At 47.1% G+C, this 16,036-nt stretch overlaps 1 protein-coding gene across 2 annotated transcripts in view; it reads right to left on the bottom strand.

The window, feature by feature from the left end:
• COL4A1 (collagen type IV alpha 1 chain) overlaps positions 1-16,036 on the bottom strand; it is a 147,252-nt gene that overhangs the window by 30,016 nt on the left and 101,200 nt on the right. Inside the window, exons 21-28 of one of the 2 annotated variants that reach the window (XM_069467580.1) lie at positions 15,061-15,225; positions 11,732-11,827; positions 9,593-9,676; positions 9,016-9,086; positions 4,456-4,647; positions 3,718-3,886; positions 1,308-1,400; positions 1,117-1,221 (exon numbers count right to left, since the gene is read on the bottom strand). In XM_069467580.1, coding sequence (XP_069323681.1) covers positions 1,117-1,221; positions 1,308-1,400; positions 3,718-3,886; positions 4,456-4,647; positions 9,016-9,086; positions 9,593-9,676; positions 11,732-11,827; positions 15,061-15,225 — 975 coding nt within the window. Of the gene's footprint in view, positions 1-1,116; positions 1,222-1,307; positions 1,401-3,717; positions 3,887-4,455; positions 4,648-8,416; positions 8,441-9,015; positions 9,087-9,592; positions 9,677-11,731; positions 11,828-15,060; positions 15,226-16,036 lie in introns of those variants that run through there. The other variant, XM_069467581.1, reaches the window with a different exon arrangement.

The raw sequence follows: 16,036 nt of genomic DNA, 5'->3' as shown, positions 1-16,036 counted from the left end.
GGGTCCGGCTCTGATGGGCTTTTTAGGTGCTGATGGGCAGTGACATTGGCAACCACAGGTTTAGACCCTTTAATGTGATGCTCAGTGGTGACATGTAAGCTTGCAGAGGCGTAGGCCTGAATCGCACTCGCGGTGCGGCTGCTACACAGACAGGGTCCGGGGGTGAGTGCATCTAACCACCACGCCTGCGCCTCCATGCAGGTGTAGGGGCCACGGGCCTCTGTGAGGGAGGCCTTCCGTGGTGACAGTGACAGGGCACTCCTGTGGGACATGGTGAGTCCACGGGCACGGAGAGGGCCTCAGCATCTGTCCCTCTTGAACACAGAGGGTCTGCTGCCCTCTGAGCCTGGCAGAAGTAGCCTCATGTGTATGCATCACACAGCTCTTAGAGAAAAGTGCTGCTGTCTACGGTTCCCCAAGCACAACAGTCCACGCGAGACTGTGACGTGGAGCCTCTAGACACAAAGCCTGGGAGGCCGGGGAAGCTTTGGTCACAGGGCGTGTCATATGAAGACAAACTTCTTTACACAACACACCCCTTTTGATGCTCACAGTATCTTCTCAGCCATGGACCCAAGGTCCATAATGACAAGTCTATTAATCAGAGTCTACCCAATAAACAAGGAGATCTAAGAAATGTGAAAAAAGAATAAAAACAAAAAAGGTGAAATTGCCCTCATTACTTCCGTACAGTTTTCAGAAGGAAGTGATGGTCCTACAATGCCAGTGCCCTGTGGGGACACCCCTTTCCATAGGGGTCTTTCTCCTAGGAGCAAAGCCCTGTCTCTAACTCCCAAGCCCACCCTAGTGCACGCAAGTTTTCTTCTCTGATAAGGGGAAAGCCCTCGAGGGTGGGTTTTAAACAAACACTGCTTACGGCGGTGCCCAGGCAGCGTGCACAATCCTACAGTCCCATCTTCTCTAGAACCAAACTCCTTCGCCCCAGGCACCCGTTGCATAAAGTGATTGAAATCCCTGTCCTCAAAACTGCATGGACACTTTTGAAAGTCCCAGTTAATACCTGGGTCACTAACGTGGGTGGTGTTTTATGTCTGCTACCTCCTCTTTTCTCACCAGATCCACAGGAGGACCAAAGGGGTCGCGAGGCAGGTTTACCTTTGGGGCCGGGGGGCCCTGGAAATCCAATCCCTGGCTGGCCTGTAGCGCCCTTCTCTCCCGGGATGCCTGGCCTTCCCGGCGTTCCAGGAAAGCCTCGGTCACCTATCGTGAGAAAGACCAATGGTCAGTGTGAGAAGAACATGAGGGAGCTCCCAGGGTACCCAGGTGGCCTGGAATTCTAACAGTACCTTGAGGCCCTTGGAAACCTGGGGATCCCGGAAGTCCTTCTGCTCCAGGGGGGCCTGGAAGGGGAACGACTCTTCCTGCTTCACCCTTTGGACCTGGGGACAAAGACAAAGACATTCGGCGTGTGAGCTGCTACACCACGTTATCTCACGGCAACGTGTGCACCCAGAGAGAGCAGCCACTGTCCACGTTTTCCATTTCTTCCCCAGACATTTCTAGAATCTTCCAGAGAGCTACTCTTCTTCCCAAAACGTATGTCCAAAATGATCAAGATGTTTGTTTCAAGAATTCTTTAAGAGTCCAAAATTAGAGTCACGAAAAGCTGAAAAATCAACAATATAAAGTGGATGGTTGGGTAATTTCTTAATGAGCCTGTCTCAAAAAACCAACATGGTTTTACGGTTCTCTCTCAACTTACCGCACAAATTCTAAGTTGCTCTGAGGCTGACCTAAATTGTGTTCGTTTGGTGCTAAATCATCCAAACATGATAAAGGGATGATCACGTGTCACCCACTACGCCTAACGGTGCAGCGGGGCAGCTCTGTGCCCCCCTGAGCAGCACAGGAAAACCACCCCTTCCGCTTCCCAGCCAGGAAGGGCTGCCCAGCTGCCCGGCCGTTCATGCCGGGGAGATCCACTGGGTGTCAGGATCTAGCTATCAAGAGAAGACAGAGGGGGTCACCTCCAAGGACGTGTGCACTGAATCTTCACGAACCTTGTAAGAATTCCAGATATGTGGGGCGGCCCCAGAACAGCCAGCACATTCTTTATCTATAGACTGTGGGAAACGCCAACTGACTGACCCTAGAAAATATCTGCTATCGGCTACGTCCCTGGGAACCAGGCTTTTACGATCACCAAAGTTAAACACAGCTCTGGCAGATCAAAGAAGGCTAGTTTTCTAATCTCGAAGCTGACTGGGGCTGGATGGCCAAGGAACCCTATAGACCGTGGGCAGAGGATCAACCCCACCACCAACAATCCCCTTTCAGGACCCTTCATCCCTCATCTCACCAGGAGATATCTGGAAGTACACATTTGGTTTTTCTGATGGTAGTTTCTGGCCAAAAAGAAAAGTCTAATTCCTTCTTACAGCTCTGCAAATTTGCAGGCACCACAGCACAATGAACACTTGATTTGTTGACTGTCGAACGAGGAGGGAAAGTGATCAGAGGTGCCTTTGCCCATTGTCACCCTCCTGCTACAGGAGTCATAAAAGAGACATGTCTGGGACCCTTGCTAGACAAAGAACAATTGCCAGTGGAGTCATAACAGCGCTGAGCACTCAGTGGTTAAACAAAACTCGGAATGATGATAACAGACACATCAGCATGCGACACGTGGACTCCCATCAAGACTGGCTAATATTTCCCATGTTGGAATGTTTATGAGCTTTACACTTTGTCTTAATTATGAAATAATAGTCCCATATGGGGACAGGAATCGATTATAGCTGGGCTAGCTATGTGGTGATCTACAGAACCGGCAAACGTGTGAGCAAGAAGGGTGCGGTGTAATTGTTCCAACATCATTCCTGTTGGACGCTTTGATTACCCAGCTACTTAGTTACTACGCCTTTCAGAGTTTACTTGTCACACATTTTTAATCACCCTAAGTCCTTTCATTCCCTTTTACAACTTGTAAAAATGTCCTAGTAATGCACTTTCTTCCCTCCTCTACACACCAGCCATTCCCACTCCAGGGTTTTCTAGGGAACCGTAAGAGTGTACCGTGTCACTATTGAGCACCCACTGTGTGCAGGACCCAGGGCCACAGCCTTTTCCCCTCCGGCCCTGATAATACAGTAGAGAATGACTCGGGGAGTCCCTGCCCCAGGGTCTCTGGGAAACATGTGGACAGGCCGTGCAAGGGCAGAGACCGTCTCTTGTCAGCATTCAGCGTAGCGCTCGGCACATGAACCACTTGAAAACTGGTCAGCAGGTGGCTGAAAACAGCATGGAATTAAACAGCCATCAGGACACAGCAACTGTTGTAAAGTTACTCAACAGGCACCTATGTGTCAGTGGAGACGCGGAGGTCACATTGCTTGGGACATACAGAGGCCAAAATGGGCAGCTCATCAAGAAAAAACAAAAGAGATAAAGATGAAAAAAGTGACCTCGGTTTGATATTACTCCTACATAAAGGCTGACTTCAGCTCTGATTTCAAGATTGTTCTTTTTTAAGCACCAAAGGAGGCAAGAAAAGCTTCATTCATCTCTGCTGCACCCTTTTTAATAAAAGGATTCGTTCTGTAAAATTTGGATTCAGTCAAAAGGCCGCATTTAAGGACCTAGAAGGCCACATGTGGCCTTAAGGACTCAGGTTCCCCAAGTGGTAGGTCCCCTGCCTCTCTGAGCCCCAGATTCTCATGCACCTGGCGGCTGCACCTCGAGGTTCCCAGGCCTCACCTGGCAGGCCTGGAGACCCAGGGCCCCCGGGAAGGCCCACTTGTCCTTTGTCACCAATGGGGCCGATAGGACCAAATCCTGGAGGCCCAGGGGGGCCGGTGTCACCACGACTGCCGGGGAATCCCACTCCTCCAGGGGGGCCACGTTCTCCTTTCAATCCTATGGAGCCCTGATGTGGAAAGAGGGGAAAACCGTTATCAGTAGACGCACCGGCATCCCCGCCCATGTCGCATTCCTCGGCCATCGTAGTCAATGAGTGCCAGAGTTTAACCGGCTTCCACTATTCATTCACCGCAGCAGCCCCCCAGGGGGCCACTCTAGTTAATAAGTGAAACCAGCATTCTTTTCCCTCAGCTGAGCAATCGCTCTCCCTCCCGCTCCCTACTTAGGGAGATACTCCAGATAATAAGAGGTTTCTGTCTGGAATCCTCTTTCAAACAATAACCTGATCACCGTTAACTTTAGATTTCACCAGTATGCAAGGTGAAGAGATATGAACACTTGTCTGTTCAGTTGCTCAAACACAGCTGAAGAGACTGAGCCATTCTCACCCAGTTGCTGAAGTCTACACCGTCCACACCCAGGTTTACAGACCTGAGTCCTTCTGTGAACCATGAAACAAGTTCATTTGTGCCAATCACCAGCCAAATGAAAATATACAGATGCGAGTCAAATTATTTATTCCTTTACTCTTTGCAGATGACATTTGTAAATGTTCAAGTCTGGATATAAACATACCGGGGAGCCTTTGGGGCCGGGTAGACCTGGATGGCCGTCTCTCCCAGGAGACCCTGCTCTCCCTGGAATGCCGGGCTGGCCTGGAAAACCGGGGTCTCCTTTGTCACCCTTGAGCCGCAGGTCGAAATACATCTCGCCAGGTTCTCCCTTGGCCCCGGGCTGGCCCATCAGCCCTGGTGCGCCTTGCGGGCCCTGCAGGAACAAAGCCTCGTGAAACCACACACTGGACACACTATCGTGGCAGTAGCACAGCCACCAACAGACTCAAGAAGCCATCCTCCTCAAGAATGGTCACATAATCAGACCTCATTATTCATTTTCTAGAAGAAACCAGTAATTCCACGGCAAAGGCCTAATCAGCCAAACTTCTTGTGTTTTTCTGAATTGGGAAGGGGCAGGGGGTAATGGCGTGGCGTTGGGCACTCAGCTCTTAGAACGGTCCTCAGGCAGCTTCCTTTTCCCTGCTCCCGTCACACACCCACGGATTCATTTCAGCCCCGGGCAGGAGGTGCCCATGTGTGGCTCGCTGGGCCCAGAAACTGCAGGAGCGGCTTCTGAGCGCAGGTGGCTGTGGAACAGCAGGGAGAGTGGGGACAACCACTGCTCTCCAAGTCCGGTCACCACTGACATGGAGCAGCTTCCCTTTTACGCTCACACCCCAACTCTGGAAGAGATAAGAACTTTCAGGGCACCAGTGAGAGAGGCAGCCCCTGGAAGTGAGCACTGGGCCAACTCTATAATTAGTTATTTTGAGAGTCAGAAGAGTTGAAGGGATTTTCCCAAGAGACACACACTAGAACATTCTCAGTTCCTGGAAAGTTACATCTGTAAGGAATGCCCGCACCCACCAACGGTTTCCCCTCCAGCATCCTGGGAGCCGGCATTCACGTGGAAACAGAAAGGGCTTCAATCACTGTTTCAACGACCTGTTCCCTAAGGCCTGAGAAAGGCATCTTCCGACTCCCTGCTGACCTGGAGGAATCTGAACTCTCGCACAATTCATTTAATTTGAACTCCTTTTCATAAACTCCTTCCAAAGGTTCCTAGATCTATGTGAATCACACACGTGTGTGCACATAATACAGACTTCTCAAAGGAAGGAGCTGGACCACCAAGGACAATCCAAAATTTGTCCAATCTTTAGATTTAAAAAATGGCTGCCGTTGATGACTCGCCTACTGTCGTTACATGTCACCTCTAATCCTTATTGTAGCTCTGCAGGGAAAACATTAAAACCAGGACTTAGCAGAAGAAGAATCGGATATTTCTTGGATGATAGATCCAACACCACACAGCCGGGAAGTGCTGGGGCTGGGACCCAGATGCACGCATTTCTGCCTGCAAAGCCTCTACTTTACGGCCACATCTGCTGGGTGCTGATGAGAATTAGGCACATCTGGTAAAACCCGCCCACTGCGCAAGTGTGGAGGCTGCGCTTGAAGAAGTTCTGTGTCCTGCTCTAAGTCAGACAAATGGCAGATTTGGGACTAACCTGTACGGGGCTGCCTTATTTTCCTGCCCACATTGCTTCCTAAGAGCTGAAACAATGCAGGAGGAGGAGGGGAGCAGGTGCCCTTCCTAAGCTAACGGTGACGCACTGCCTCCTGGAAACACATCCAACGCCACTCAGCCCCTGAACGTATGGAGTCAAAGTGACTCTCTGCATTATTCAATATTATTTAGAAATTTAAATGAAATGACATAAAAATCCAGTTCTTCAGTCACACTAACCACATTTCAAGGGCTTAATAGCCATCACTGGCCAGTGGCTGCCAGTTTGAACATCATGACAGAAGATTCTACTGAACAGCCCCAGCTGGTCTGAGCTGCCTGTGCTAGAATAACCCTGTAACCCAGGACGCTACACTTGGATCTAGCAGGAAAGGTGGAAGACATCGTCTGTTTGCTCTGATCCCAAAAATGGCAACAAACTATTTCTACCAGCCACCTGGTAGAAATTTTAGCAGAGAGTTACAGAGAATTCGTTATTTAATTGAAAGGTGTTGTGGTAGTTTCAAACTGCTTCTCTTGAGTTAATATTAGCTCCTAAGCATCCTTAAATCCCAGCTAACATTAGACTCCTCTATGAAGCCCTTCCTGTATGCACAGGCTGTCTTGTAGTATATAGTCCTCATTCTAGAAATTTCTTTGCTTCATTGTAATTTGTTTGTAGATCTGTCTCTCTACTTGTATTTCAGGGCTTTGAGGGCAGGACCAAGGTTTCCTATCTTTCTATCCTTGATGTTTGAAATCAAGAAGATGCTAGAAGGAGTATATGTTGAACTGGCAATATTCATCAATAAAAAACAAATACCAATGTAAGAAATTATAACCAATGTATGTTTTTCTCAACCTGAAAGCATTCATTATTTTATGGTGATTATTCACAGCCTAAAAATATAAAGCTGTCCAATACTACAATTTTAGGGTGAGAAAATATAATCGTTTAACAATGGTGACCTTATCAGCCGCCATTCTATTTAAGGGAGAAATCTAGATTTGTAAAACAGTGACATTGGTGACCCTAGGACATTTCATATGGTTTCTTTGCCACAGAACTTCTTGATTCTAAATGGTTCAAAGGTATTTTGATCCATATCCCTTAAGATAGATGCTGAGGAATCAAATACTGCCTTGAAAATTTAGCACTGGCTGCATTAACCAGAGAAGATTGTTCCGGTGCCGTCTGCTTCTAAGTGGTGGTGCCGCTGGGGGGAGTCGGGGAGGGTCAGTTTCCACTAATCCTTCCAGTGACCATGAACCTCGAAACCGAAACCCGCCCAGACTGACTTGGGCTTCATTATCTCGCTTGGGGTCAGCCTCGTGTGATCCGCCATTCTTTCCCAAAACCACACACTCGGTTTTCAAAAGGAGATGCCACAGAAACGCTGTCTGCATCGCATGAAAACGCAGAGTGTTTCACCTTGTTAGTTTCAATCTACTCTCCAGTGTGCTCTGCGGGCTCACGGACAGCTCTTTTAGCCTCCAGCCAAAAAAGAGAACCTCATTTTTGAGCTGGTTAAACCGTGGAGCTATGATATAGCTGCAAATGAAAGAAAAATGACTATCTTCTCAATTCAATTATGGCCCACAAATCCATCGTTAGAGATTTTCCATCCACGGGAAGAAAGAAGGCACAGGGAGGAGAATTTTTGTTGCACATTTTATTTTTTTCCTTAGCATGATTTCTGCTCAGTGGCCCTTCTCTCTCTCTCTCTCTCTCTCTCTCTCTCACCTTTTTCCTCTTTTCCCATTTTTATTTGATTTGGGGGTGAGGGGGTGGCTCTGGGCTGAGTTTCAGCCAAAGTTGAGGCAGGAAGTCCACAGGGAAAGCCAAGGAGATAAAGGCGGTGACAGAGGTTAAAAGCATCTTTTCTGCTTCCTTCAACATCTTTGATCCCTGCTGCAGTAGGGGCTTCCCAGCTATTTGAACTCCTAATTTATTTAGAAATATTTTAAACAATTGCAACTTCTAACTCAGCTCCCCAGGCATCAGGGAAGCTCTGGAAAGCAGGAGCCCAAGTTCTAACTTCAAAGGAGAAACTGTTGCTGAATTCCAGCCGTTTCATTCCCCCATCAGCTACTTTTACCCTGGCCCTCCTTTAGAGACGCTTTCAGCAATACCTTAAAAAATTAAAATTTTTCGAGAGCTACATCAGAAAAGGATCGTGCTAACAATTTGACTTTCACTTTCAGACAAAAAGAAGAAAGAAGAAAAAGGAATGAAAGGAATTGTAGAAACTAGTTGATGTGCACAAACCTTAGAAGAACAAAGGCAATACGAGAGGAATGGTACCAAAGCTTCGGAAATAGAACTGAGCATATGCAATAAAATAACGTCCTTCCATATTTAAGGTTATTATTATTCTCTTCTATTTAATGGCTTCTTTTAAAACAAGCTAGAAAAGCTAAGAAGCTGGTATTTTTTTTAACTGTTTCATGTCAATATGTTTGAGAGCTTTCATTTATAGATTTGAAAAAGCACCTATATGAAAGATGGTGGTAATAGGAATTTTGAAAATACGTATCTGTAAAAGGAAGAATGAAAACATATTTCAAATCCCTCAAGGGAAACGGGTCAGTTTTCCTTGATCTGTCCATAGAAACTACTGGTGCTGAACCTCTTCACTAACAGGTGTTTAGATTATCTGGTGTGCTGTCACCCGCAGTGGTAATGCAGAAGGACAATTCACTCTACAGTGTAGCTGCTTGGAGGTGACTCTTGTGGCACCATTTGTTTCAAGAAATCTCAGAGGCCCTGCGGAAGGACACACCACCCTTCAGCTGCACCTGAACACAGGTAAGCAGCAACTAAACTGCGCCCAGGTGAGAAGAAAGGGGGTTGCAATTCGGGTTCTGCATCTAACAGCCTTGCCCATTCCCGGGGGGACAAAGGTCACGTGCGGTAATTCTACACTGCTGGACACAGTCACACCTGACCAGCTCCCACAGAAGGCAGAAGCCATATTTGCAAAGGAAAAATGTACAACTTTGTTGTTTTTTTTTTTTTTTTTTTTTTGGTGGCATTTCTACTATGTATGTGAACTCAGGTTTACTTACAGGCAATCCTTCAAGACCATCCCTGCCAGGTAAACCTCTGTCGCCCTTGGCCCCTGGCTGTCCTGGGAAACCTTTCATAAGAGACAGGGAGAAACAGCAGCACAGCATTTATGAGACACTTCTTCAAAACCCTTTTTCTCTTTCAAGATTCAAGAGCATAAAAGCCTTCGTATGAAGTGAATGAACGTTTGAAGAATCTTGGGAGTAATAAATGATATGCCCAAGATGGGCTCAAAGGAAAACCCGGAGCCCAAAGGCACACGAGTGACCCTGCAGGACTGCGACCCTCCCCCATTCCCCCCTCCTGCCTGCACCCCCAGGGACCACTTTAAGAGAAAAACCTAAATTCTTGTAACTTCTTTTGAGATAACTAAGTTTGTTATCTCAGTTAGCTGAATGAGCTTGATAATTTTGAACAATGTGGACAAATCCTGGCAGTATGGCTTAAAATTCTTTTTATTATGCTTTAGTTTTGGATGCAGACAATTAGGTCTTGGGGTAAGATCTGCTTCACTGTGAAGGCGCTAACACGCTGAAGCAAATTCTGACCTGGTCCTTTTCACGTTTGGGGTCTTACCTATTTCTCCTGGGGGTCCCTGTGGCCCAGGGGGGCCACGGAGTCCTGTTGTATCACAGATGAGACAACTATCTCCTTTTTGACCTAAAAATGGAAACACAAGGGTGCTTATATGTAACATGTGAGCAGCAGTCTCTGCAGGGTATTGAGAGAATAGCACCAGCAAGTCTGTCATTAAGAGTTTTATACTCAAACACGTTTTCTCAGATTGAACAGATGGCTCTTCCAGACAGCACTGTCTGCTAACAGGTGGGAACTGCCGTCAAACGTGTGTCCCCCTCTCAGTCAATGAACACGCCCGTGCCTTCAGCATGTGTCGCATGTGACCACTGGCGCACTGTTTAATGATCCCTGCCCTTCTCCCAGCAAAAGGACAGGGGCTGCTTCATTAAAAGGTGGTCCAGAAATTCAATTTTGCCTGTCAGCCTGAAAACATTTGACCATTGTAATTTTGTCTTTAATTCTAAAGCTTCCGGTCCCTTTTCTCTTTGCTTTGGCATTTTATACTGAGCCGTACATAGAGCTCATGCACTTTACTGGTTGACAGGTGATCAACGTGAGTAAGAGGCCATGAAAGCTAGAGCAAGTGTCTGCCCCGACACCCAGGACAGAAGAAGAGACAGACCACAGCACTGAACAACAGGAGGAGATGCCCTTCCTCGGGAGTGCGAACATCTGAAGTCTTGATTTTCAAACTAAGCTCAAAGGCCTATGCTGTCTTAGATATTCCTGTGTCTCAAATTTTAAAATGTCTGGTTTCTAAGCACAAATTGGGCATAATCTAGAGCAAAAAATGCTCGTGGAGAAGCCCACACCAGAGAGCGAACGGCACATACTGGGTAAGTCTCCCCTCTTAGCCCCTGGCCCCGGGGCAGCCCCAGCGGCAGGGGCTGTTACTGCCCACCCCGCCCCAGCAGGCCCCCCTGTCAAAAGCGAAAACAGGGCCAATCCAGGGAGGTCACATCCCCAAAGTGTGGACGGAGGAACCCGTCAGTGGGATGGGCCCAATGCAACCTAGCTAAGAACCCACTCAGTTCTGGGCACCCAGGGACTCAGTGGGTGTCTCTGCTCGTAAGGCTCGAGGTGAGTGGGGACACACAGTGCCATCTGGGCAGGCTGACAGCACTGTAGCAGGAGTGTGAAGACACAGGAAGAAAGACGCTTCTCCTGGGATTCGGGGGACGGATAAATAAGATTTCAGTGGCTACAGAGTCTGTCATAAAACGGAACAGCCCATCTCAGAAAGCACTAAGCACCTGGTAACTAGAGGAACTCACTAGAAACTAGATGGCAATGGACTCTGATCAGTGGCACCCCATGATGACGTCTAAGATCACTTACATGGCTGTCAAAATTCTGAGATGCTGGCTGAATGTTTTCCACACAGCATTTGTGTTTTAGACTTTTGAAGACTAAAAACTCTTTACAATGCAAAGCTAGAAATGGTGCACAATAAGGTTGATTTTGGGGGACGGTTTCCTATTTGTGCTACTCTCACATTGGTAACAGACATATAAATATTGGAATATCCATTGTTGATTCCACTCTAAGACAGGACTGTCGATGCGGTGATAATCCACCTGTTCCCAGGATGGCTGAAGACATTAACATGGGTCCTGGATGCTGTTAGAGCAAACACTTGGCAAGACTGAAAATGAAATTGAGAACCAACGGTGGAGTTGGTTAATCCACCTGTAGCAGATTTGCTCACACTACGCAAACATGGCTTTAAGGGCTAGTGCGCATTCCATGTGCAGGTTTGTGATTTGGCTTGAAGGAAGGGTGTGCATTCTCTGATAACACTCCTCTCAACCTTTGAACGGAAGGGCTGCAGCAACAAATCAGTCAGAGTTTAACCTGCTGATCACATCCACAGTGGTGAGAATGACTTCACGGTCCCGGGAAAGAGAGCAGCAACTGACATTCAGGACTGTCTCTACCTTTCCTCCCGGACCAGCAGGACAATCTCCACTGAGTTGCAGGAACACGCTCATTCTAGGAATGGAGGTGGGGGGAGTTCCAAGTACAGGAAGAATAGATCTAAGCCCACCTAACCTGACTCCAGAGCCTGCAAGTATGTGGGGCAAAAATCATATGCACAGACACAACCACCATTTATAATAAATAAAAACCTCTTACCTTTCTCTCCAACTTCGCCCGTCAAGCCCGGCTGCCCTGGAGTTCCAGGGGGACCCTGATCACCTGGGGGTCCAGGCTGACACTCCACAATCCCATCTGAAATTGAGTTTTAAAAGTTATAGGATCATAGCTAGGTACTTTTACCCTCTCTTAATTCAATCTCTATTATAAAACTAAAATATTTTAGGCGATTTGATAAGGATTAGAAATCCAGCTTTAGTTTGCTTCCAAATAATCAATCCAAAGTGATTAACTGCAAAACACAGTCAGTACACATAGCGCATCATTCACTCACCATCTCAAGCGGTTGCTGCTAGCATTTCTACGTCACAAATTTTAAAGTATTTTTTAGTTCATTAGCCCTGTCCCATACATTATTTAATTTTCACCTTGTCAAGTACGTACTATCATCCTTATTTTACAGACTAAGAAGCTGAGGCTCAAAGAAGTTGTCATGTGTCCATGGTCACGCCTCTGTTAAGTCAAAGCAGAAACCAGAGCAATTCTATTCCTCTTTTTCCCCTAAGCAAATTTACAGCCAAGTAATCATTATTTTAGAGGTGCAGCCTTTCCGTGAGGAAATGCCTCTCATTGTCCACATTCAATTCTGAGCATCATTTATGTAAAGAGGCATGAAAATAAATTACAGTAATGCAAATACCATATGTCGTGGGTTCTTGTAAAAAAAAAGAAAAAGTATTGTTTTAGAGTTTGGATACACTCTGTGATGGAGTTTATATTTCCTTCTCTAGTATCTTTGAGGATACACCCTGTAATAGTTTATATTTCCTTCTCTAGTATCCTTGAAGAATAAGGCAGAGTGAACTGTTTAACATAGAGCATTTCCGCCTGGGCACTCCACCATGACCATAACCCTAACGTGCACGTAGAGCTGAAGCCCCCGCTCCTGCTAGCAGGGTCTTCTCGTGATAGACAGAATCAAGGACAGAGACCATGGCAGTCACTGGACACCCCAAGTCTCCTGCAATAGGAGGGCCCTTGGGTCTGGAGTGGGGCCCTCCCTCTGGCTTGGTCGAACCTTCCGGCTCCCACCACTCCAGGTAGAATAAGAATGCCTGCAAAGAGCCAAAACCTCCTTGTTGATGACTTGGTTTGAGCTCAGCAGAAAAAATCAGTTTCAGATGTGTAGGAACTGAAGTCAGGGAGAAAGCCTTCTTTCTTCGTGTGCCGCTCACTTGTTTTTCCTCCGAGCTTCTCCCAACAAAGCACAAGTGAGAAAGCCTGAGCTGGTGACAACTAGCTGTCCGCATAGCCACTGCCATGGACCTGCTCCTGTCCTCTTCTGTCCTGCTGGGCTCCTTGGTTGCCCTTCGACCTACGCACACCAGAGACTGTCCATCTTGGACAAAGTGGACTCCGTTTGTATGTTTCAAAGAACAGTCCCTAATTACTCAGCTACAAAGAACCCACGTTTCCCAGTCCTGCGAGCCTAAGGTATATTAATTCCCCAATTCGGGGAATGTAGGCTCATGATTATCGAAAGGCATATAATTATTACACTCCTTTTCCAGAGTGTTCCTTACCTCCTGCCTGCCTCACCTCAACCAGAATCCTTTCATATCCCTTGTAAAAAAGCAATGATACATCTTCACCAAAGTCAATTTAAGGTAACATTAAATCTAAAGCAAGAACACAGTGGTTCTTTCTAACAGTAGGAGTTCCGAGTGCAAGTGCAGAGGTCACGTTTTACAATGCCTGCTCATTGAGGGTCTCTGCAGCCACTGGGCTTGGCGCTGGCCGTGACTACCGGGACAGGAGCACAGAGGCAGACCTGGGACGTAGAAATCTCAACATTGCATGGTAAATGTGCAGGGAAAGGTCCCCAGGTACCAGTACCTTTAAGATGTCTCCTCTTTAACGTACTCATACATCTGAATAAAAATCTCATTTCTAAATTATCACTTCATAGTCTGTGTTTGGGAACTATTTAATTTACATTGACTAAAAAAGGCAATCTGGAAAATCGGAATGGTAGATATTACAATGTGTTCAGCCAACATATCCTGCTCAATTAACAAGGCTGGAAAGTTCATAGTTTGGTACTTGCAAAATTACAAGTATCCAAGAAAACGCCCCTTTCCCAGATTTCCCCAGGATTGGCTCCCTCACCTCCTTGTCTCTGTGGATCGCTCCATCTGAAACCACGGTCCCACCCCGCCCAGCACTCCCTGTCACGTTCCCGCTGCGCTTATCCTCTCGACTTATCTCCCACATTCCAGATGGGTCACTCATCTCTCTGGCTTGTCCCTGCCTCCCCCACTGAACCCATGCTCCAGGAGGACAGGACATTTTGTGGGTTTTGTTGCTGCTCCTAGAACGGGGCCTGAGGCGTCAAAGGCACCCCCATCCCTGTTGGATGAATCTGGAACCCAAAGGCCCCTCTGATGTGTTCACAGTCTTCTCTCAGAAACACAGAGAAAAAGTGGCTTTGGATTGGGTGTCTCCAGGACTTAAATATTTCATCTTCATTTTCCACACTTCACAAAATCACAAGAGAAGAGGAGGAAATCCCATAAAGTCACATATGTTCCATCCTTTTTCCCACCCAAATTCATCTGGAACCAATGGTCCCCTCCTGGCCTTGTCTGGCGTCCTGTGGTGGCCTTGTCCATAGGGACTCCCTTTCGTAGGGATGGGTTTGAATTCTAGCACAGAAATCTCACTGGTACTTAGAGTCCGTGATTCCTCCTCTGATCAACCACACGGAGGATCTGTGTTTAGGTGTCCCCAGGGCACGTGTTGTCACAGATCCAGCAGGTCCCAAAGGCCTGCTTGGGAAATCTGAACACACTCCCATTGGGCTGGTTGACTCAAACCCTCTGATATTTTCTTATCGTTTGCTTTGATGTTGTTGCAATCACAGGACCATCTTCACTGATCACGACTTTAGTGTTATATGCTCAGCTTTCCTGGAGTCTGGATTTTACTGATGCAATCCCCTCGTCCCTGCTGTGTGTATGTGTGTGTGTTAGTTTGTACCTCTAGATAAAGTAGAATACATTTTGTTTTCAATAAAAATTACACAACTCAACTGGTTTGCTTTTTAACTTTTTAGATACAGGAGACTCAGCTGGTTAACACATTACTTATTCTTCTAAACCAGTTTTTTTTTTTAACTATTTCTTTTAATAGCATGACTAATTCTGTGAAAATACCCAAATAAGATATGAATAATTAACACATAACTGGACACCAAGCCTTTGTGCTACGCTCTAACCCTGGAGAGCTGTCACGGCACCCAGCCTGGGTCTGCCTGGTGCCCCAGACCTGCCCAGACATTACATGCAAGCAACCCGGAGGGAACTTACTCGTGTGGCCAGGCTGCCCAGGGGGGCCAGGGGGACCTGGAGGGCCTGGAGTCCCGTCCCTTCCACTTGGTCCTGGCAAAGATACTCCTGGAAATCCTTGGTCGCCTTTTTCTCCTCTTTCTCCAGGGAAGCCGGGGGCACCAACCTGCCCAGGCACAGGGAAGCCTACAATCGGCACAAAATCACATGTAAATCATCTCAGGGCATTTAACATCCACAGCACAAGCTGATTTTCCTGACTTTTTCAAGGTAAAATGACGACTAGATCATCACTGAAAGGGGAACTTCTCTGGATGTGTAAAACCAAATTAAGTCGCAGGCTTCTTACCATTTAATGCTTCCTACAAACTAACTTTAAGGAAAAGGGACTCATTATATAGACATTAAAATGTGTGAATTTCTTTCGGTGCAGATAGCGTTCGCAATGCATGAGAGAAAAAGCTGTGGAGGGTGCATTCCATTTCTACTAGCAGAAAAAGGGCACAAAAATGTCATTAAGAAAAGCACAAGTGGACATGGTAATTGGGCTGGAAATCTAGAGGAAATGGCAGAAAAGTAAAGTCAGGACAAACAGGACGGTTCTGTGCAAGGGTCTGAGTATGTGCGGTCAAGTTCAGCCGCTGTCGATTTCTAAGGGGGAAGACGATACGGCCCTGCGGCAGCTGAGGTTTCTGACATGATGCTTGAGGGAGTAACGTTCAGGAGGCCACACACAAAAAGGCTCTGTGGTTCTGCAGGGAAGAGCTGGCATCCGGACCCCACATGGGGCTGGGAAGAGGGACAGTATGAAAAACAGCCCAGATGAGGAAAACCGATGTGGGAAGACTTGGCAGGGAAAAGGACAGAGAGGAGAGGGGAGGGAGCGTCTTGAGGGAAGGGGAGCAGACCCTAGGACATCTCACTTGAGCCGCTGGTGAGAAACCAGGAGTACATGTTCAAGGCAGCAAAAGAACTGAGGGTCCACATGGTGGCTGCC

This window comes from Eulemur rufifrons, chromosome 4, assembly GCF_041146395.1.
Source record: "Eulemur rufifrons isolate Redbay chromosome 4, OSU_ERuf_1, whole genome shotgun sequence".
Lineage (NCBI taxonomy): Eukaryota > Metazoa > Chordata > Mammalia > Primates > Lemuridae > Eulemur > Eulemur rufifrons.
The sequence above is the reverse complement of the archived record's forward strand: the minus strand, read 5'-3'. Positions and strand labels throughout refer to the sequence as shown.